The sequence below is a fragment of the Artemia sp. Qi Xiang Cuo genome, chromosome 5, assembly GCF_049724085.1.
Source record: "Artemia sp. Qi Xiang Cuo chromosome 5, ASM4972408v1, whole genome shotgun sequence".
Lineage (NCBI taxonomy): Eukaryota > Metazoa > Arthropoda > Branchiopoda > Anostraca > Artemiidae > Artemia > Artemia sp. Qi Xiang Cuo.
In genome coordinates this window covers 69,797,569-69,822,192 of record NC_142798.1, presented here as the reverse complement: position 1 = coordinate 69,822,192, position 24,624 = coordinate 69,797,569, and the positions used below count along the sequence as shown (strand labels likewise).

The following is a 24,624-nucleotide window of genomic DNA, read 5'->3' as shown; positions in this document are numbered from 1 at the left end:
CACACAATATTCCTAGTTTATCCAAATATTCATAAAGTCTCCTGTGAATTATCTTTTCATAGATTTTAGAAAAAATAGGCAATAACGATATCGGTCGCCAATTCGATAGTTCTTGTTTCTTCCCCCCTTTATACAATGGTATTACCTTTGCTAGTTTAAGACCACTAGGGAATTCGCCGGCCTGGAGTGATAGATTTATTAAGTCAGTTAGACAAGGTCATATATAAACTAGGATAGCATTTACAGCCCTAAGATTAAGCCCATCTATTCCGGCCGAGTTGGACTTCAGTCCTTTAACTGTGATCTCGATCTCCTTTGCTGTGCACTTCTTGAACGAAAAACTGTGCCCTTCACTTCGATTATCAATAAAGGACTTTAACAGATGTCTTCTAGACTTTTTAGCTACGTCTTCCTTAATACTCGCGCCTATGTTCGTGAAATATTTTCCGAATTCATCAGCCATTTCCTGTTTATCAGTGATTTCACTTCCATTCACCATCAGACTCTTTACTCCATCATTATCATTAGTCTTCCCTTTTAAAACCTCATTTATCAGTCGCCAGGTTCCTTTTGCATCACCACTTTTACCATCAAAAGCAGAAGCATAATATGCTTTTATCTCACTGCGACGCTTATGGTTAGCTTTGTTTCTGACTCGCTTAAATTCTTCAAGTAAACTTACATTTCCGGGCTCTGTAAATGTTTTTCAAAAAGCTGGTTTCGCATTTCCATCATTTCAAGAACTTCTGTGGTCACCCATGGCTTTCTTGGCTCATTTTTCTTTTTCCTCATTTTCATCAGAGGACAAGACACCTCATATACCAGTAAGAGAGTATTCATAAACCTGTCAAATGCTGTAGTTGCATTCTGCTCTTCGCTAACTTCATCCCATGCTATAGTACTGACTTGCTCTTTCAGCTTTCTCAAGTTATTATTTCTCATATCTCTATAAACTCTCTTACTTGGGTTTTTAGTCGAAGTTTTGATACTATTTATCATACAAACAATCGGGAGGTGGTCAGAAGCAGGTTGAAGGAGAACATCACAGAATGCTTGCCTCAATAGATTTGAAGAAACAAATATGTTATCAATTAATGTTGCCGACCGAGCAGTGATACGGGAAGGAATCAGATTCACTGGGTACAAATCATGAGATAATGCAAGATTTAAAAATTCTAAATTAACACTATTTAAATTCAATAAATCAAAATTAAAATCACCCAGAATAACACACTCTGATCGATTAGACTGGGCCCTGCTTAAAAACATATCATACTCCTGAAAAAATTCCTCCGGATGAGCACCAGGGGGTCTATAAACCAGGCAAACAATTAACTTTTTACCATTATTTATTTCAATCTCAATGGAAAAAATTTCAGTCTTACCTTCATTCCATAAATAAAGGTCCTCCCTTTCCACAAAATTCAATCCCTCTCTCACCAAAAATGCAAGTCCCCCGCGCCCCATTGAATGCCGCGACTTCGATATCAGTTGGTAACCTGGAAAAGCGTAGGACGAGAGAAGACTATACAAACTCAAGAATGATTCACAAATTCCCAAAACATCAATCACACTATCAATATTACTTAAAAACTGAACAATTTCTTCAAAAGCCGACGTTATGTGGCAATTCTATTGAGCAACACACAAACTATACATCTCTTTTTTAATTTGACCAAACTCTTCAAAACGAACTTAGCTGATAAGATGTTGTGGCTTGGGGCATTCATCAACTCGATCATGAAATTTAAGTCATATCTGATGTAATAAAATATAAGCAAATGAGAACAAATTTTTTTCAAGCAACTCTAACCGAGGTATTGGGAGTAAACTAACCATAATAAGAAAATAAAATAAAAAGCCACGATATTGTTTTCTTCATTAGGGATAAAACCCATAAATAAAATATATAGAAAGTAAATATTAATAACTGAATAATAATAATAATAGATAAAAACATATAAAGAATAAAAATTTAAACAAAAAAAAAAAAAACATATAAAGACTCATAAATTGAATAGGAATAATTGAATAATAATAAGAATAGATAAACACATATAAACACTCAAAATTTAAATACAAAAAAAAACATATATAAAGACTCAAAATTTAAATAAAAAAAAAAAAAAACAAAAAAAAAAACAAAAAAACACTCAATCACGATCGAATATGTCATTCAGAGACGAAAGTCTACGAGCAGAAGTTGCATTCTTTGGATGGACATAGATCCGACCTTGGTTTGACCACACGAACTTATTGCCGTATTTTTCCCTTGCAGCATTCAACAATTCTCCTTTTTTCTTTGTTAGGTTCTCCGCCACAAAAATCTTCGTGTTCACCAGGTTTTTTTGCAAGCAAAAACTTTCACAGCTGTGTGGTGGTCTTTAAACTTCACTAAAACTGGAGGAATTTTATCAGAGCGGCTATCAACAGAGTTCAACCGAAACCTATGCACAGATATAACATCACTATCAGCAAGACCTGAGAACGCCATCTTATTGCGTATAATATTCATTGCTGCATCTTTTATTTCAACGCCGGGGGATTGCTTGACACCGTTGAACAGTAGTGTATCCAGTCTCAACTCTTGGTCAGCATCATCGATCTTGGCTTCAACTCTAGCAACTCGATTTTCAAGTAATTCCAGTTGATTTTGACATATTTTCAGGTCTTTTTCAATCCTGTCAAATCTCGGAGTATATTCCGGAGTATATTCCTGGGGGCATATAAGGTTTTTATAGAAATGTTTGTCGTAGAAACTTCAAAAAGAGCTCATTCGATGGGAAATTAAAAGGGCTAGTGCCGTTTTTAATAGTCGAAAGTGATTGGAGGGCAACTAACCCCCCTTACAAGCCCACCATTTTCCCGAACACTTTCAATTAAAATTTTGAGATAGCCGTTTTGTTCAACGTAGTTCAAAGGTCCAGAAATTATGTCTTTCAGGATGACAAACCTCCCACAGCCTCCAGGGGAAAGGTTGTAAGGCATTCCCTTGGGGCATATAAGGTTTTTTTTAGAATGCATCGTCGTATAAACTTGAAAAAAGCCTCATTCGATTGGGAATTGAAATGGATAGTGCCGTTCTTAATAATCAAGAGCGATCGGAGGATAAGCGCCCCCCACGCCCATCATTTTCCCAAACACATCCGATAAAAATTTCAATATACTAATTTTATTGAACGCAGTTGAAGGGTCCGGAAATTATGTTTTTGAGTATGGCAACTTACTTACGATCTTACTTGACTTACTTACTTACTTGAGTATGTCCCCAAACACTTACAATCAAAATTTTCAGATAGCCATTTTGTTCAGCGTATCAGAAAGGTTCTGGAAATTGTGTTTTGTGGGTAAAAAATCCCTCCTGCCTTCAGGGCAAGGGTTGTAAGTTCTGTCCTGGGGACATATAAGGTTTTTTGTAGAAAGCGTGGTCATATAAACTTCGGAGGGGGCTCATTGCATTGGTAATCAGACGCTCTAGTGCTCTTTTTAAGAGTTAAAGTGATTGGAAACAACAAAAGTACAAAGAACAATTGGGAAATCTTTTTGCAAGACAGTGGAGATAATTTGAATGAATATTTCGGCCCTATGTCCAAGGGCAGTCCTCACAAGACAAAAATATATGAAAGAAAAAAGACTCACAACAACATGCGACCAATAAAATCAAAAAGTAAAAATTTTTTCAAAGCGGTCCTAGCATCCTTACTTCAGCGAAGTTCAACCAGGACTGATAAAAGATAAAGTAAAACAAGGCGATTCAATGAGATGAAAGAGAAATAATTTAAAAACACGTTCTTATTGCTAATCCAGCCTTTTTGGCAGGTAACCTCATAGGTCTTTTTGTGACCGGTTCTGTGTTAATGTCTATTGGTTTTTTAAAATATTTTTTAAGATAATTTTTAATTAAAATTTGTGTATAGAGCATTTAGCGTATATTCCCCCAAGTCCCTATTTAAGGTAATATTATTATTAATCTTAAGTCTGCTTTCAATTGATTCTCGGACTACCTGCTTTATGCCTAGGTCATTGCTAATAAGGGCGGATTCATCAAAAGGTATATTGTGGCTAGGATTTTCAAAAATGTGGCTGCCTAATGCAGAATCAGATGAAACAGAGGAAATATTAGAATTTAGAACTTTGACTATATCATTCTTATGCTGTTGCATACGCTTTTCTAAATTCTGGTGTGTTCTACCTACATAATATTTGCCACAACCGCATGGTATTTGATAAAGCCCTCTTTGGCGAGTAACTGGGGTTTTATCTTTACCAGAATTTAGAAAATTTATGATTTTAAAATTATTTGTGAATACTACATACAGATTATTTTTTTGTGCAAACTTTTTTAAGATTTGTAATGATTTTTGGGATGTAGGGGAGGTAAATTATGTTTAAGGGCTTGTCAGAAATCTCACATGGTAAACTATCATTAATTTTACGTGAATGTCTTTTCAGTCTACCGTTAATTACACTATTAATAAATAAAATAGGATACCCATTTCCAAAAATTATGTCCCTGATAAAGTTTAGTTCTGCTGTGATGTGGGAATCAGAACAAATGTTTAGGGCACAATCAACGAGGAATATTACAACTGATCTTGTAACTTGTGGGGGGTGGTTTGATTTAAAATGCAAATATCTATTATTTTGTGTTGGTTTTCTATAAATAGTAAAATTGAGTTTATCGAAGCTACGAATAACTAACACATCTAGGAATAGGATTTTATTTGCAATTTCGATTTCTAAAGAAAACTGTAAATTTCTATCATATGTATTAAGGTTATCTAAAAAACCCTTAAGCTCATATCCCCCATAGTTCCAGAGTGAAATTACGTCATCCATGTAGCGTCCCCCAAAAAAACACGCTAATATCATTAACCAGCAAAAATTCTTGGAATCTTGCAAAATTGAAAATCTTATTCCCAAGTCTTTAAGATTCAGATTACACTTAAATACCCGGAAAGAAGAGCAATTTGCTCGCACACTACAATTAAAAACCTTAACACATATCATTAAAGACAAAAACAAAAAAGATACACTATTTCCTCTGAAAGAAAATCCTTAGAAAATTTTTATTTGAAAATTTGTCCTCTGTTGATTTTAGCCAGGTTGCTAGATTGGAAAGAAATTTATTTAGTCATGATTTCTGCTTATCAAGAGAACGACTTATTAAGAAACAGGAAAACCTAAGATATGAATTTTCGAGGAATAGCCCTACTTACACTCGAAGATTCACTCCTGGACCGGCTGTTGTTAATCTATCCTCTAGAACGCTTGAACCAAAGGAAATTCAAATTCTCGAAAAAGGTCCAAAATTCTCTTTTCTTCCAAGACATGTCCCTTTAGCTAATTTAGTTTCCTCTCTAGAATCCTCTGTGCATAAATTTTATGCATCTATATCCAACCCAGATGAAATTAGGGCTAGTCTTATAAATAGCCTTTACAACAATCAAAAAAAGATTAATTCTCCCGCCAATAAAAAACTAAATAATTTGTATGACCTAAAATACTATCTAATCTCCGTAAAGATTCATCCATTATTGTAAGTAAAGCAGATAAAAGCAATTCTCTGTTTGTCATGGATACGACAGATTACGATACAAAAATTTATTCTCATCTAAATGACGAGACAACATATAGAACTACAACCCACGATCGTACTGATCAATTTGCAAACAAAATTATAAATGAAGTAAAAAGTTTAAAACAAAATGATAAAAATACTCCACAGCTATACAATAAATTTTTCCCCCGCGGTAGCTTTTGTCCAAAATTTTATGGTTTACAAAAATTACATAATCAAAGAATTCCTTTAAGGCCCACAGTAGCATGTACGAAATCCCCCACATCCAATATAGGTAAATCGTTACGTACAACTTTTAAACCTTTGCTTTACTCTCAAAAATCATATATATATATATGTAATTCGGTAGATTTAGTTGAAAAACTCAAAAACGTAAATATCTCAGAAAATACAATCAAACAGTTCGTGGTAACGAACTGTAATTAAGGAGCGACCCGGCTCAATGGTGACCGAAACTGTAGAAAACGGAATTTTGATACCAATAGATACATCAAAAGAATCAGATTTTAATTCTGATTTCAAATATATAAGCTTCATCAAGTTTATTCCTACGTATCAAAACTTACGCGCTTGAGAAAATTTTGCTGATTTTCGAAAAAAGGGGGAAAGACCTCATAAAAGTTATAGCAACTGAATGAAAATCACACCATCATATTCAGCGTATCAGAGAACCCTACTGCAGAGGTTTCAAGCTCCTATCTAGAGGTTTCAAGCTCCTATTGGGAAAGGAAAGGTCTACGTGCAAGGAAAGGATCCGTAAACCAGTTTGGATAGCCAAGGAGAAAGAAGAATTGGTTATAATGGAACTAGAAAGTGAGCAATTTTAGAATGACTGCCGTTCAATTTTGAATTTTTCAGAACCTGCTGAATTGCACAAAATTGTTTCGGTACTTACAGATATAATTTATGAGAGAATCAAGCCTTTATCTCAGGATAAAAAACATCCGGCCAGAAAAGATGAGGGTTTTTCGATGAGGAATGTAGGCAGAAAAGGGAAGAGGTAATTAGGGTTTTCAGGCTACTTAAAGCAACAGACCCATTGGATCAGGAAACGAATTTGCGCAGGTTAGCTGAATATAGGAAACTAAGGTCAGATTATAATAGGGTTAAAAGAGTTAAAAAGAGAGAGAGGCATATGAAAATTAATGAGGAAATTAAGAGAGCTTATAGTGTGAATAATTCAAGAGAGTTTTGGTCGGTTGTTAAATGTTCAATCCAGAGCACGGGAATAAGAGGTGACGTCCCAGCAGTTGAGACGTGGCCAGATTATTTTGAGAATAGAGAGTCAGAATATGTTAGGGCGAATGAGTCGAATGTTTCAGAGGTTAGAGAGCCAGGTCTAGGGATGGCAACATATCTTTTTAGGCAGAATGATTATGATTTAATTAGGCCTGTATCCCAACAAGAAATTTGGGATCAGTCGAAAAGGATGAATGGAAATTCGTGTCCAGGAACAGATGGCATATCTAAGAAAGTTCTGAAGTTAGGGAGGTTAACTTTAATACCCATGTTGGCTGAAATTTTCTCGTTTGTAATAGGAAAAGCTTGTTGGCTTCGCTCAAAGGACATTTCTGTAGCAGTGCCTCTTTTTAAGAAAGGTAATAGGAAGTTACATGAAAACTAGGTCTATCTTTATGGGGGATGTGGTAAGTATACTTTCTAGAAAGGATCTGGAATTTCGGATAAAAGATTGGTTGGATAAGAAGGAATTACTTAGCCCAATACATACTGGATTCCGATCGATATTCTGAACTACTGACCCTATTTTTACTTCGGATGTATTGAGGAGGAAATATACTAGAGGGAAAAATGGTCTATTCTTCCTAGCCTTTTTAGACCTAAAAAGTGCTTTTGATTCGGTAAATAGGAGGTTATTAATTGAAAGTCTGTTAGAAATAGGCTTGCCGTCTTGTTTTGTAGCAATAATAGCAGATATGTATCGGAGGGTGAAATTTTCTGTGAAAGTTATGGGAAATTTTTCTAGGCTGGTCACGTCTCATGTGGGTGTGAAACAAGGATGTACATTATCTCCTCAGCTCTTCTCCTTGTTTGTTAATGATTTAGATAGGTTTATGAAAAATAATGGAGCCCTTTATGTGTCTTTGGATTGGTTTAGGCTATCATGCATGTTATTCGCGTATGATATAGCTCTAGTGGCGGATAGCAGAGAGAGCCCTCAGAAGCAATTAAATATAATAAAAAATTATTTAGAAAACAAGAATTTAGAGTTGAAGGCTAAGAAATCAGTAGTCTTCGTAGTCAAGAGTAAAGGAGATGTTAATTGAGAGGTTCATTTTAATTTTGAAGGAAAGGTTTTAGAGGTTAATGATGAATTTGTTTATTTGGGTGTTAAGTTTAGCGCTTTAAGGGGATGTCTAGGCATGTAGAAGATTGTAATTTAAGGGGTAATAGGCTAATAAATATGCTTTTGAGAAGTAATTTAAATCAGCTAGCTGACATGAGGATCCAGAAAAGAGTTTTCCAGACAAAGGTAGCTTCTAGTCTACATTGGGGCTCTGAGGTTTGGGGTTTTGCTAAAGGAGCTAAGCTAGAAGTAGTTCAGCTAAGATATTTTAAGAGAATTCTAGGCTTGAAGGATTCATTTAGTTCAGTGGTACTGAAAGGAGATTTGGGGCTTTTTTCTTTAAGGAGTGTTAGATTGGTTAGAATGGTAAAATTCTGGGAGAAGATAATTAGGCTACCTAGAGTTCGGCTTCTTAAGGCAGCTTATTTGGAGAGCTTGAAGGATGGTAGACGTGATTCATGGTCAGATCAGGTTAAGAAAATACTGGACCTTTGTGGACTTTCGGAGATGTGGAATGAAGGAAAAGGCCCCATGGGTGAAACCGTGTTAGTATGGAAGGAAGTCCAGCGAACCCTAAATGACCATGAAATCCAAGAGTGGCAAGCTCATAAGGACCAATCTATGGCATTAAGGTTTTGCTCCCAAGCCAAAGACTGGTGGGGGGAGGAGGTTTATTTTAAAGTTGGGTCGAATACAGAGAACTTTAAGTATTTGTTGTTTGTAAGTGGGGATAGATTAAATGTCGATTAGAGAAAAAAACTTTTGGGGGAGATTTGATTGGTGACCGGTCCCTGTATTTACCCAATGTGTGGATTGGTGAGTGAGAACATATTTAATTTTGTATCCGAGTGTGAAGAGCTGTCTGAGTTGCGGAATGAATGTTTCGGACGAGTGTTTGGGAGCGAATGCTGGTTAATAGAGCGGATGGCTGAGATGAACGCATGTGCTATTAAACAGTTGTGTAAGTTTCTTCATTTAGGGATTAAATATAGGGAATAATGCTTGAAGGGATAGCCTGATGCTATTTTTATTATTGAAATCTTGATATCTTCTGTTTGTTGATTAAAAGTCAAACGTTGGTCTGTTTCTGTTTCTTCGTTTTGTTGTTCTTTTTCTTTTTTCCTTTTTTGATTTTTACTATCTGAAGTATTATTTTTTTCCTGAGTGTTGGTTTATAGATTGTATTATGTGTTGCTATGGCCCACAGGCTTTTTGCAATAAATCTTATCTTATCTGCAAAAATGTCGAATTTTGTATTTTTTGCCAGAAGAAAGATCACGGATGCGTGTTTATTTGTTTGTTTGTTTTTTTTTCCAGGGGTGATCGTATCGATCCAGTAGTCCTAGAATATCGTGAGAAGGCTCATTCGAACGGAAATTAAAAGTTTTAGTGCCTTTTTTAAGTGCCAAAAAAATGGAGGGCAGCTAGGCCCCCTCCCACGCTCATTTTTTTCCCAAAGTCACCCGATCAAAATTTTGAGATAGCCATTTTGTTCTGCATGGTGGAAAATATGATAACTATGTCTTTTAGGATGACTTAATCCCCCGAAGTCCTCGGGGGGAGGGCTTAAAGTTATAAACTTTACCAAATGTTAACATCTAGTATTGGTTATTGGGAAGTATACAGACGTTTTCAGGGGGGATTTTTTTCTGTTAGGGGGGGTGGAGTGGGTCGGAGGTTATGTGGGAGGATCTTTCCATGAAGGAAGTTTTCATGGGGGAAGGGACATTCCTATTAAGGGGGTGCCGGATTTCCCAGCATTATTTAAAAAAAAGATCAGAAATTACATATATTAAAAAAAAACAAGTTTTTTAACTGATAGTAAGGAGCAACATCAAAACTGAAAACGACAGAAAACATTATGTATATGATTGGGTTCACCCTCTAGTCAATACCTTGCTCTTTAAGCCAAAGATTATCTAGTACTTTCATAAGAGCTATTTATTCTAATTAACGGCATTTGTGATTAAGGGGTCATTTTTAAAGAATTTGAACAAAATTCGAACTTTAGCTTAAAGAGCAAGGTATTGACTAGGGGGCGAACCCTCTAATATATGTATTAAAAATATATGAATATAGAAGTTCGTTACGTAAGTTAATTCGTAAGCTACGTATATTTATTACTAATTAAAACGTTCGTAAATAAAATTAAACAAGTTTCGAGAAAACATCATAAACCAATAAAAGAAAAATGAAAATTAAAATTTTGTTTTAATAATCTGTGTGCGACCAGCCAATGTAAAAACCGGCAGTAATTCAAAAACGTTCAAAAATTAAATATAAAAAACAAGTTTTTTTTTATCGTTCAATAAGGAACAGTGTCTACATTTGAACCGAACAGAAAGTAATCCGTGTATGAAAGGGACTGGCCCCTACTCAACGCCTCGCTCCTTGCGCTAGTTTGACTTTCTCACAACTCTATTTTTTTTTTAACAATGAAAAACTTTGCGTAAAGAGCGGGGCGTTGAGGAAGGGACAGCCCCTTTCATGCACGGAATAATTTCTGTTCGTTTTAAGTTTTAACGTCGTTCTTTACTTTCAGTTAAAAAACTTGTTTTTTTATTTAATTATAAGTAGCTTTGAAATTGTTTCAATGTATACAAATATTGATGTCACAGTATCTGAACAGTTATTAGAAAAGAAAATTTGAAAGGAATTTTTTCAGTAAAGTACAAATTATATTCTGGCTTTTAGAAAGCATGGGCCTTTTCATTAGTTCAACATCTTTCTCAACATACCCTGAAAGTTTCAACTCAGTGCTCTGGGCCGTTCCTGGGATGTTGCTGATATACCCTTTTGACAACCTACATGCATATATTGTTTTTTGATTTAGTCCATGTTTCCCCTCAATATTTACTTAAATTTTTTTCTTTGTACTCTTAGTCTTAGGAGTCGTTGTAGTATAAGCAGTAGCTGTAGTAGTAGTGGTAGTAGTAGTAGAAGCAGTAGTCGTAGCAATGGTAGTAGTAGTAGCAAATAGTAATAGTAGTAGTTCTAGTAATAGTAGCAGCAGTAGTAGGCCTAGTATTAGCAGCGTGCACATATTCCCTGAAAGTTCATTCCCTGCAGCAGTAGTAGTTACAATAGTAGTAACAGTACTATGGACATATTGCCTTATGGTCAGTTGAACATCCTCCTCATCAATACCTGAAAGTTTCAATTTTATGCTCTAACCAGCTCCTAAGATATTGCTGATCGCCCTTTTGACAACCTGTATACACGTAGTGTGTTTTGACTTGGTTCAACTTCCCACTCGATATTCACCCAAATTTTCTGCTTAATATCTATAGCCCTAGTGTCAGTTGCAGTAGAAACAGTATAGTTAGGTAAACAAGCGTCAGGTTTGTGCATTTTATGGTAAAAGCATGAAATTTGGCGGACATGTGCAGAAAAATGTGGAGGATCTGACTGGAGACAGAACTACATTTTCTGACGTGATTATCGCGCCGTTTTGCGTTTTTCCGCGCGGGAAAAAAGCTGACTTTCAGAGTGCAAAATTTTTCCGATCAGAGGGTCGTTTCTGACTAATTTGTCTCTCCTTATTCCAAGAATGTGCTTACTTTTTCGTCTATTTCTTGATTATTGATTTATCATCATTTTTATCACTATGCTCCATGCACTTCTGAGTAATTTCCGCTTTCTGGCTTTGTATTTTTCATCATAATCGCATAGAAACTGGTGAACATGTTACGGAAAATCTGAAGAATTGACGAAGTCGCAAATTCAAATTTGTCTTCGCTGTCCCGCGCTATTTTGTGTTTTTCCGCGCTACTTTGCGTTTTTACGCGCGAACAAAAAAACACGTGAATTTTGAGAACGAACGAAGGTCGACTTTAATATCTCTTTTCTGACTAGTTCGAGGCTCTCGATTCCAATCGTGGGGATATTTTTGCAATTAGATTCATGGATCAGGATTTATCTGTTTAATAGCCACGGTTCCTATGTCATACTCTAACAAAAACTCATACCCTCCCTGCAATATTCTGAAGGAGATCATACCTTTTTTGACTGTAAGTAATTAGTTACCATTTCAGATCTCCTCAATAAGCATTCAGTAAAAAAAAAAAAAAAAAAAAAAAAAAAAAAAAAAAACATTTATTCAACTCAAACAGATTGACTTAAGGAACTTCCGACGTAAAAAGCTTACTATTATGATGATAAAACGTAGAATACTAAACTACTTCAGGTATTTCAAAATAGTTAAACAATCACACGGATCATAGGAATGAAATAGCCGATTTTGACTTGTTTCATCATAAAGATTGCTATAAAAAAAAAAAAAAAAAAAAAAAAAAAAAAAAAAAAAAAATGAGGTTCTCACGGACACGATACAGGTCGAAATTGGCTTCTGACAATAAAGCTACAAAAAGTGCGCTACTGAGTGTACTGATTATCACAACCTTTGCACGAAGGGAAGCTTTTGCACTTTGTTTTACAGCCACATTTGAGCAGTTCTTTGCAAATTGTCGCTGCCTCAGGAGGATTAGTCCAGAAAGACTCCCAGCTTCCGTCGTGCTTCACCCAGCGGTATAAACATGGATCCAGTGGGGAAAGTTCCGGGCAACACGATGATGCCCATATCTGGGCCTCCAAGTAAGTGCGTTTGGTATACTGCTCAAGAGCAGTCACTGTTGGGGTCAGTCTTTCCATTCCGGATGTTTTTCGTGTGAAAAGCTCCTTCCGCAGACTGTTCACTTCAGACAAGCCGCTTGATTTTTCGTAAAAAATGACGACGAATCCCTGGATGTCTGTAAAGTGATAATATAGAAGCGGGGCTCCTGATATACTCAGAGTAACAAAAGTCGGAAGAATGGATTCTACAGATTTCCAGGTCTTCCAAACACCATGCTTTCCATGAAAAGCAAATGAAGAAGTCGTACTGTATCCAGAGAAGGCATGCAAAAAGAGAAGGCTGCGAGACCTGTCAAGTCCTAGACGATAAGTAATATCGTTAATGGGCAGTGTTTTCGTCTTTGCTCCATGCCTATCGATCACAAACAGGTTATCAATCTGAAACTGTTGGAACAAAGCTGCTGCAATCGCAACTACGTCAGAATCCACAGTTCTGATGGCTATGAAGTTATAGCCACACTGGGTTTGATGGAAGGCATGGAGCAGCACATGAGTGTCACCTTCTTCGTGGTTGGTAAGTGTGAGGCCTTCGCGAAAAGCGATACGTTCGTTGAAATAACTGTGTATCCAAGAGTGGCCACTACAAAGATGTCGTGCAATTGCTGGACTACCATAGTCGCCAAAAAATTGAAGAGTCAACTCTTGTTCTCAGTTGATTTCAAAAAGTCACGCCTGTTCATCCGAGGAACGGGGGTTCGGTTTGTGATTTTCACGGTGTAAGACGAAGTTCCTCTGTGTTCACGCGCTCTGTTTTTTAGGCTGTCGTGAGTGTAGATGCCAAAGACGAGATCAATCCTTTGAGCGTCGGTTTGGGACTGTTGCTTTCTAATACAGGTAGCGAAGTTCAAGCGACCGTATTCACTGAAACTAATTCCAGGCTTAGGAACGATGAGGTGTGCTAGAACAGACCCTTCTAGCACAATTGAGACGACGATTGGGAGACTGCTGGGCAGTGGCTCTTCAAGCTCTGCCGTCAAACAGTCAACTATTTCAGATTTTTTTCTAAACCATAGCTTGTCATACTCGGACAGGGAAGGTAGAAAAGGCTGGTTCTTGTGCTTCAAAAAGTCGGTCAGGTCTGCCCCTCTACCCTTGCAGCCTATGTTCAAACGACTGAAGAGGCTGCAGTTTGACTGCATGTACTTTACATGTACGTATGTCATGATATGAAGACATTTATGAAAGAAAACAGCACTTATTAAATGTAAATTATACGTTACTTGTTCTCTTCTCATATGCTTTTTCTTTAAAAAGTACGTGCCGCGTGCATTTTCGTCTTTTCTTTGTTAAACCTGCTAGCGATATGAGGTATTTCGAGTCGCGTTCTTAAACCCGCAAATGATCCATTCATTCAGACCAAAATCGTCACTTGCACATTAATGTGAACCAGAGTTTGTTATGTAGAAGTATGAAAGACAGTCTACATCTGACGATGATGAAAGTTATGGTAGCTCAGTAACGTATTGTTGGATATTAAAAGTAAGCACATTTTCAGACACAGCATACTCGATTTAGTCATGAAAGATACCCTAAGCGCATCTACTACCTCAGTATACAGAAAAGAGTACGACTTGCGAAGATGAAAATGACGATAACTTGGAAACCACTGATCTGATTTCAAAAGTGGGCATATTTTCAGAATAAAAAGACCCAAATCAACCAGAAACGATCCTTCAAACGTCCATATCCTTCAATTTCCAAAATTCACGATTTTCCGCGTGGAAAAACGCGATGAAACGTGAAAAAACGTGCTCAGAAAATATGGTTCTGTCCCCTGTCAGGTTTTCTGCATTTTTCTACATATGTGTGCCAATTTTCGTGCTTTTACCATAAAATGCACAAACATTATGGTAACTGGCGCTTATGTACCTAACTAGTAGTTGCAGCAGTATTAATATTAGTAGTAGCAGTTTCACTTGTAGTAGTAGTAGAAAGTAGTAGTAGTAGTAACAGTAGTAGTAGTAGTAACAGTAGTAGTAGTAGTGGAAGTAATATTAGTAGCAGAAGAAATAGTAGTAGAACTTTTAATTTCTAATCGAGTAACCCCCCTCCGAAGTTTTTCGACAACTCATTCCATACCAAGTGCCTTGGTTAAAAAACAACATATAGCCCACTTCGCTCTTTACTTAGGTAGCGCTATTGCGCTGCCCATGTTTACCATTGTAAATTTTAAATTCGTAAATAAAATTTCCATTAAAAATACCAGTAGACATAGTCACTATAACAGTAAAAATGAGTGGCCATTATTGCATAACCATGGCCGCCTAGAGACATTTGGGGATACCTCTCTTTTTCTCATGTTTCCTGTCCTACGTTCTGTATCCCACCTATTGCGGTCTTTTCCTTGATTAAACAAAAAAGAAGTTTTTTTTGCTGAAAGGAAGGAGCAACATTAAAACTTAAAACGAACCGAAATTATTACGAATATGAGGGGGTCCCTCCCCCCCCCTCAATACGTCACGCTTTACGCTGAAGTTTGAAAAGTTCTAAACAAAAATTTTAGCTTAAGAAGTGAGGTATTGAGGAGGGAGGAAAAAGGGGGAAAGGAGTTCTAAAAAAGGGCATGGGAGGGGAGATAGCTGCCTTCTAATATTTTGGTAGCTTAAAAAGGGCAATCGAACTTTTGATTTCTGATAAAATGATCCCTCTCTTGATATTGTAGGATCGCTGGTTCGATACGATCACCCCCTGGGAAAAACGAACAAACAAAAAACAAATAAACACGCATCCGTGATCTTGTTTCTGGCAAAAAATGTAAAATTCCACATTTTTTGTATATCGAAGATTGAAACCGCTAGATTACGGTTCTCTGATATGCTTATCATTAGTGTTTTAGGGGTGTTTCGCCCATTTATCTAAAATTAGGCAAATTTTCTCAGGTTCGTAACTTTTGATGGTTAACATTAAACTTGATGAATTTTATATATTTTGAATGAGCACCTAAATTCGATTCTTTTGATGTATCCATTGTTATCTGTTTCTTAGAGTTTCTATTACTATTGAGCCACATCGCTCCTTACTTACAGTTCGTTACACCGAACTTTTTGATTGTTCTTCTTTTCGTGGTTGTACCGATTGAACCTAGTAATTTGGACCTAATAATTTGAACCGGTTGAACCAAGCAATTCTAAGAAAGATTTACATTGCTCCTTTGTTTCATTTTATTTTGATTTCGCTGCCTTGCAATTTTTTAACTGAGCTAATAAGATCGCTTTTACAAGTTTGTTCCTCTATGTTAATTGGCTAAATTAGATTAATTGTTTCCAACCGGAGAAGGTTCTGGCCTCTTGTGCCTGGATCAAAATCTTGATTAGCGCCCCGCCCCCTGTATCCCAAAATTGTTCGCCAAATTTTAACGCAATTTCCATTTAGTAACAAAATTTTTCATTTACCTAAATTTGACTTTTCTTACTTTATATGGGAAAAGATATGTGAAAAATTAAAATTTCACTTTCAATTTCCTTATACTTACTGCATACTGCGCCCTTTTCTTTATTTTAATAAAGATAAATTTCAAAAATTATAAAATGATGATAAGTGTTAATTATTTATTTGTAATTTGCACCTCGAAAATTTCGGCTTCCGGGCCAAGGGCCCCCTCTGCCCCGTAAAACCGCCTCTGTTTCTGCCCATGTTTGTAATGTGTGTAGATTATCTCATTTTATTTGCCAGATTTACATAGTAGTTAACAAACTGGAGATTTTATTTTACTTACATGTCAGTTCATAAACTGAATTTTTTGTATTGTTTTAGAGCCCTAACTGAAGCTTTAGTACAAGCATTTCGGCTTATGAAATGTCCTCACTCGTTGGAGCCTCATCAAATACAGGGTTTGGACTACCTTAGTATATATCCTGTTGTAAAAGTAAGTATTTTATTACTTTCGAAGGAAAATTTCCTTAATAATCCCATCGCTATTTTTTTGGCCCACTTCTATCATTAATGTCTTGATTTCATATTGTTTGGCCCTAATCTGCCAGTAATTAAACCATTGGTTGTGTAGGTTAAACTACTGCGTGATAAATAGTTTTTTTTTCTTTGCTTTTATGCATCAATTTTTTTTCTCATTTTAAATTTTGTTATTATTCTCAAGTCATCCAAGATACGGCCAAATAAATTTGATATTTGAATTTCCATTAGAATAGGGATAGGACTTGGTTTGCCCTTAGTTTGGTAATATGGGACCCAGAGATCGAGACCGGCCGTAGACCGGCCCTACACTGCAGGGATGACGCAGGGATCTTAGTAGTCAAGAAGCGTCGTTCATCTAATTACTTACTTTAGGGATAGGACAATAAATTGGAATCACGAGAATTGAAAGGAATGAAATCGAATAAGTTCTCCTGATTCTTGAAACAATCCATCTGTGAGATTTTTTTCTCGAAAAAAACTTTCTATTCAAATATAGCTCGTACTTGAGGTCTCCGACAGTGGATAATCATTAGACAGACCTAATTTGCTGCCTTATTGTAAAACAAGTCTAGCTAGACCTGTATATCTAGTTGATGTCTATCATCAGCTAACAACGAAATGATGTTTATCTAGTTGTGCTAAATTCAATGCAGCACGGTATCTTAACTATTAAAAAAAAAAAAAAATCGCTAATGTTCACTGGGTGACTTGGGGAGACGTTAGGATTATTGGACATGTTTTTTGTTTCAGATCTAAAGCATATTCTATTAGACCTTAATGAGCCACTAGTGACCCAACTTAAAATGCTAATTAATTTTAATGCCAATTGAATTAAATGGTAGTGAAAGGCAATTCCTAATGAATCAATGAGCAAATCCTTCAGCTATCCTTCGCAAAACTACCTTTACTATTTTCATTTAACCTTCACAGGCATGTTTATTTTTTTTGTCTGTTTGAATATTTTTTGTCAGTATTACTCTCTCAAAAAAATTCATTCCTAAAAAAATTCATTTACAACTTTGACATTGAGTGTTCAGCATACCGTTAAATTGAACTGGGTGACCGATTTATAGTGTTCAGCGTGCTGTTAATTTAGGCTGGTCCTATTTAGTAAAGAATGAACCACCGCCCATTGTGGCCAAAAATTAAAAATATATTAAAAAAACTGGCTGGGGATAAAAAAAATTGCCATTTGTAGCTGATTCGGGAATAGTAACTATGTTCTTGATTTGTCTTAACTTCGAAATATTATTTTGAAAACTTATTTTTAGGAAGTTTGAAAAATAGCCTGAAACCCCTTAAAAATGGTATTTTGAAGAAATTTACATATGCAAGAAATTTACAGCAGCGCTCTAACTTTAACAACAAGGAAAATCACTTTTATGCATGGGTAGCAATGTTGTGTCCTTGTTTTTTCATTTTGTTTTCCATCACTGCTAGCGGGAAACTAGAATATCATAGAGAGCTGTTTGAAGGCTCATTTAATAGGAAAATGCTATATCTAGTGCTTTTTAATTAACTAATAATTTTTGAAAATAAAATACAATTTTTGACAAAAACTGATTTTTATGTAAAAGATGATGATAAAAGATGATGAATGCCGTCACAATCGTAAAGTACAACTCTAAATGACGCTACTGTAAAACTAGGTGATGACGTCGGTTGGAATGACGATATATGTCAATATAAAACGCTGATAGGTCAAGTAGCCTTAACAGTTAAATCTGGTAGTTAGTAATAACACTTAGTAGAAACATAATGGTGTCAAGGGAGCCAGCTAAATAGAAAAAAAAAAATCGAGAACAGTATCAGAGCCAGGCAACTGAAGTATCTACTGCAAGAAAACAGTGCTATAGCAAAAGTCAATATAGCATTCTAGAACTCTGAAAAACAGATTTAAAAAAATTAAAAGGCCCCTAAAAGGAACGTTACTCGAGCAACATAAGGATGGTAACTAAGCTGCCTTGTGATCCATATTTTAAGAAAGTGACAGTTGACAGAGAAGCAAAGATATTAAACAGACCAGTGCTATATAGACGCAAAATTCGGCAGAGAAATGCAGAAGATCAAGGAGGGTTATCATAGTGATGAGAATTATATAAACAAATATAACAAAATAGTCTGATTCCCTTGGGTTTGTCCTTTACTATATTAAAATTAAGAAAAAGCCGAAGGATTTTACCCGTATCTAGTATTTAGCTAAAAAATGTATTATATATACTAAACTTATAGATTGTTAATCAAAAATAATACTCAGAGCCTACTTCACTATTTACTCAGAACGCTGCCTATGATACATAAGAATATTACTTCCAAATGACAATGTACTATGCATCTACTTCTACTACTACTGCTACTAACTACTCACTGCAACACCAAACACCCCGGACCTTGGCTGTTCATCTTTTAACATCTTCACCGCACCCACCGTCTATACTAATTATGCTACCTAGGTAAGTGAAACTCTACTTGATTGATCCTCTCGTTATCCAACACCACCTCTTCACTTTCTCTTATTCCTAGTTTTAACGACTTAGTCTTCTTAACGATAATATTCAAACCTCTTCTTGCATCCTGAACTCGCAAAATCCTTGAAAGTTCATTTATTTTGCCTACATTTTCGTCTATAATGCTTAAATCATCGGCATATTCTAAATCTAGGAAGGTTTTATTTCCCCATTTGATTCCTTGTTCTCCCATTGCCTTTGCTTTGCTCCTTAGGACGAAGTCCATCAAAATGATCCATATAAACGGGGATAGATGATTTAATGCGAAACCAGCTACTTACCTCATTTCCTACCTTAACTACAGCAATGTTATTCTCGTACATACCTATAATCACTTTAATATATTTATCTAGTATACCGTGGAAGGGATAGGACCTTCGGTAAATATATATACAAAAGGGCTATACAAGGGCTAGAGCCTTTTTTTATAGTCGAAACTGATTGGAGGGCAACTAACCTCCCTCTCACACCCACCATTTCCCCAAACACATCCAATCAAAATTTTGAGATAGCCATTTTTTTCAACGTAGTTGAAAGTTCTGGATTTATGTCTTTGAGGATGATCCACGCCCCCCCCCACACCCCTCAGGGCAAGGGTTTTAAGCTATGCCCAGGGGCATATAAGGATTTTTATAGAGCGTTGTAATAGAAACTTCGAAAACTTCGAAGGGCTAGTGCCCTTTTTAATAGTCAAAAGTTTTTGGAGGAAAACTAACATCCCTCCCACGCCCACCATTTCCCAAAAAAACATCCAATAAAAATTATAAGATAGCCATTTTGTTCAACGTAGTTGAAAAGTCCGGAAATTATGTCTTTGAGGATGACACTCCCCCAAAAGCCCTCAGACCAAGGGTCGTAAGTTATGCCCTGGGGCAAATCAGGTTTTACAGAAAACGCTGTCATAGAAACTTCAAAAAGGGTTCATTCGATTGGAAAATGAAAGTGCTAGTGCCCTAATTAACAGTCGAAAGTGATTGGAGGGCAACTAACGCCCCTCTCAAGCCTACCATTTTCCCAAATACATCCAATCGAAATTTTGAGCCAGCGTTATCGTAGGAACTTCATTCAATTGGGAATTGAGAGGGCTAGTGCCCTTATTAATAGTCAAAAGTGATCAGAGGGCGAATGCCTCCCCCATACCAATCCTTTCCCCAAACACTTCCGATCAACATTTTGATACAGCAATTTTGTTGAACATAGTTGAAGGGTTCAGAAATTATGTTTTTGAGCATGATAACCCCCAAGAGCCCTCGGGGCTAAGGTTGTAAGTTACGGACACGAGTTCAAGTTTCGAATACATTTGTGAAACTCTTCAGAGAGCGAGTGACGTCCTAAAAAAAGGTAAACCAATTCATTTGGAAATAAAGGTGGTGACATTGCAATGCGACCATGCCAGCAGCAATCTCAAAACGAATTAACTTTGTTTGCTACTCTTTCCTCCGGAAAATGGAGGGTTCTGCAGTGAATACAAGCAACGTTGAAGGGCCCTAAAGACTTACGTGTAACATTTATTGAGTTTATGGCATCTTTGTACGTGTGTACTTGGTTTTGTGCCACACGTTGTTACTAACGAAGATTAGGACCCACTGTTCTTCTAACCGCGTGTGTCTGATATTCATTTTCATTTTCGACACGCTCTAATTCTCGTTTTTGTTTATCTCCTAACCACGTTTAACACGTTTTTGGATTTTGATTACTTCAAATACTCTAGCAATGGTCTTTTCTTTAGCTGCCCTTATTGGTATTGTCGCAACTGATGGTCTAGGCTGTCAACTTTATCAAGGCCATCCCCCTAGGGCACTTCTGAGGTTGAACGAACTTTATCAGGGCTATACTCTAAGGGACTCTTGTGAACTCTTGCATAACCAAGTCTACACCTTGTCAAAGAGAGTAAGTACCCCCTCGCATGTAGGTAATACTTCTGTGAAAACTCTACACCTTTTCAAAGAGATTAAGTAGCTCGTCCCTTGTCAAGACCATCCCCTATTGAGGTGTAACGAACTTTATCACGGCTACTCCCTAAGGCACTCGTGTAAACTCTTGTTAAGCCGATTTCTCTGATTTTGAGCGTTTATTGTGCAACGATATAGCACTCTTGAACCTAGGACACTCTTAAGGCACTGAACTCTTACATGACTGATTTTCTTTGGTCTTAAGTATGAATATAAAAAAACTTGATAGGGAGTCGCTATCGCAGTTCCAAATTGACACTTGGCTAAATTACATTGATTAAAGTTCGAAAAACCTTCTATTATTAAAAATCAGTGGTTTTACACTATTGCAAGTTGAAGAAGTTGAAAATAATGTTATGAAGACGAGAGTCCCCAATGTAGCTGTGGAAATTGCAAAAGGATTGTCGGCTAACATTTGAATGGGATGGTATGTTTGGTAGTTACATTATATATTTGAGTAAACTCAAGTTTAAAGAACTATCCTGCTTTTCAACTATAGTGAACTTTATGCATATACTAAGAATACAACTAACATTAATGGTCATCATGATGTAAAAAGAAGGAAATGGCTTATGGCATCTTTTGAGAAAAGAATGAAAATGTATTATTTTATCATTTCATTTTCTGAGAATATAAATGTTTATTGATTTTTATTTTGTATAGGTATTTTTAGTTCATTGTTTAGTCCTCCTCTGCCTAGGAATACAATAGGCGATGAGAACGTGCTCAAAAATAGAAGAAAAAAAGTTCTATGAGCTAGTTTATATGTGATAGTGTGAGTGTCAAGAACAAAAATCACAAATGGATGGATTTGAGAAAAAATCATGTGGAATTTCGTGACTTTGGAAATATGTTTGAATCTAAATGACCAGTTCAAAAGTTATCAGTGCAGAAGAAAATATTCTCTCAGAGAATGCTTGACAATATAATGAAAAACGAATCTCCATCTTTGAATTATTGTATGAGCCTTTTACGTTGTGAGTCAAATGCATTCATTCAATTTACTAACATACTTATCAAAATAAATCAAAATTATATTGTGGATTTACTATTGAACACTACCTAAAGATTCCATGTTGATTCTAAAGTCTATCCGAATGTTTTTTCACGAGAACAATAAATAAATTTACTGCTATTAACAATGATAATGATACGGTTATCACTTTGAATTTTTATAAGGAAATCCGAGGGTATGCAATAGGATTTGTATTGGGACATGAACGAGTCCATGTTAAAAACATCAATTATCTGATTTGTGTTCATGGTGCTAGGTCTAGTAGAACACTACCGTCGGGAGTGATCCCCCAATAGGTTTCAAATTGACTCAGTGCTATTAACGTGGTATTTTCAGTCAAAGCCCCAGCAAATATGCACTCTAAAGTTACAGTCCCACTTCTGACAACATTCATATCTTGACTGCCTGACTAATCCTAAGCAATTGAACTATGATGTTTTGAAAACATTGAATTTGTTTATTCATAATCAAAAAGTTGTAAATTTTGGTCAAGTGATTAAATAATCAATTCTTAGAGAGATTTGTCAGATTTTTTATCAAATGATAAAATGTGCAAAGAGAATTCCAATCACCTTGCACCCAAGACAGGATAAGCCAAAAAGATTAAAATCGTGGGAGGATACGTTCCAGGATCCAATGGCATTGGGAGTCTCCACAAGGGCCAAGGCGAGTTTTGGGGGGATTTATCAATTGATAAATGATGAATCGGTATAACTACGAGCACCGGTGGCAGCGTGACGTTGATTAGTGATCATACGGGGAACAAGAATTTGATGTTGCTACTATTGGCTCTCAGTTTTTCTACTACCAATGCAACAGAGCTCATAACCTGTTGTAATTTCGAATGTGAAGAATTGCTGAAGTAAGATTGACATTTGCATCAGGTGCTGCAACAAGTGTTTTTCTCAAAATGAAACTGGCTGGAGCTAGTTGTAATTTTTTGTAAATCTTAACGTTGGTAGGCAACCATTGCGATATATTAAATATTTCATGATTTAATGTTCCAACTAAATGATACTCTTTGGTCACTACAACAGATAACTCACCGTCAATATCAAGGTTTGATCTAAATTCATAACCCAGTGCCCGTCCTCTCAACTCCTTGTATGACATTGGAGTCATCAACATAAATTGTATGTAGATTGCATAGTTTGATAAATTATTGCTAGTGCTAACCAATGTTCCATTAATGAATACATTAATTTGTTTGAACAAGTTTTGTAGGATACAGTTTTCATAGGACAGGCCATCGCTAGCAATGGGAATTGTATTTTATGACTTTTTCTTCCCCAAAACATTTAAATCAATAAATTTTGATGATAAATCAATAAAATAATCTTCTTTGGAAAACACCTTAAAGGGTATATTATCCAACAGGGGTTGTTGAGGATGAAATTGTTCATACTACCCAACACTGACATCAACATTTTCAGTATTGAATAGATTCAATGACGAGGCGATAGATGGATGTGATTCTTTGTGTGGGAGATAGGTCACCTTAAGAGAAAAAATCTTTCTTTGATCTAACTATCTTTTTCCTCTTATTGCTCTTCTTTTTTTTCTTCCAAGTCGTTGTTGATGTCTTTCGCTTCCCACCTGGGTAGAGACTGATGAGTGAATGGCGACCATGTACCCATTTTAATCCCTTCCCCTTTTACTGAGATTGTCATTGTTCGCCAGCAGGTCTTGCTGAAGATCTGATATTTTCATTAATACTCTTGTTGAAATATTTACCGGAGCTCCAGTCCTGTAGTGCTGAGGTAGCAACATTTGTTGCAGCCGGTACAATATATTTTCTGGCAAGGGGTAGGGCAGAACGAAATAGCCTAGCAAAGCAAATACCAAGACCATTGCCAGAGATTGTAGTTCGACCCTTGTAATAGTCCAACCCATGACCTATTTGACGAGGACTCAGAGTAGCAACATAACAATCAAAGTCGAGAAAGACAGACAGCATTTTCCTTATTTTCATCTTAAGAAACGAATCGAAAATGACATGTAATGACGGACTCATCCTTCGTTTTAGCTGTATTAATCACCAAATTCACTTCTTGATATTAACTGGTAAAATTACAAATACGAAGTGTTTACGGGAACATACTGGAGATTCATTATATTGTTGTGGTGAATATTGTTTTATATCTTCTCTCTGGAACACGCAGAAGTGGAACATTTTAATAACCTAATTTTGACGGTAAATATACAGCTGTCCGAGGAGGAACTAGGTGCATAGTCTTCATAGATAACATGTTCCTTTCTGCTGAAATTTTCTGCTTTAATAATACGATCTTTAAAACCGAGAACCTCACGGAATTTCTCCTTGAGGGAAATTCTTTCATTCTCAATTATATTCGTAATATAAATTCTCCTTTGTTCTGTTGAACAGTTGAAAGTGAAACCACCCTTTTTTCTACTTCCAATTTTTGTTGGTAACCTGACCCAGCTAATGCATATTATTGTATTCCCTATAGGGTATGGTAGCAATAGAATAACCAACAGGGTCCAAATTTGCCACCCTACCTTCATCACCGAAGTCAAAGAGTCTTATTTTAATCTCGTATGGGGTATCCTTTCGTAGAATGTCATATGTATTCTTGATAATACAATCGACGGGAGCAACTTCATATCTACCTTCAAATTTAATGGCAGGGGAAAATTTAGTCCAAAAGTCACTTGTTTTATTCAAATAGTCATAGAGAGGTTCGGAAATATTGGATACA

The 24,624-nt window shown here is 36.2% G+C and overlaps 1 protein-coding gene across 1 annotated transcript in view; it reads left to right on the top strand.

Annotated features, from left to right (window-relative positions):
- LOC148952450 (coiled-coil domain-containing protein 93-like) overlaps positions 1-24,624 on the top strand; it is a 253,210-nt gene that overhangs the window by 128,069 nt on the left and 100,517 nt on the right. Inside the window, exon 4 of the mRNA XM_089089885.1 lies at positions 16,272-16,383. Coding sequence (XP_088946011.1) covers positions 16,272-16,383 — 112 coding nt within the window. The remainder of the gene's footprint in view (positions 1-16,271; positions 16,384-24,624) is intronic.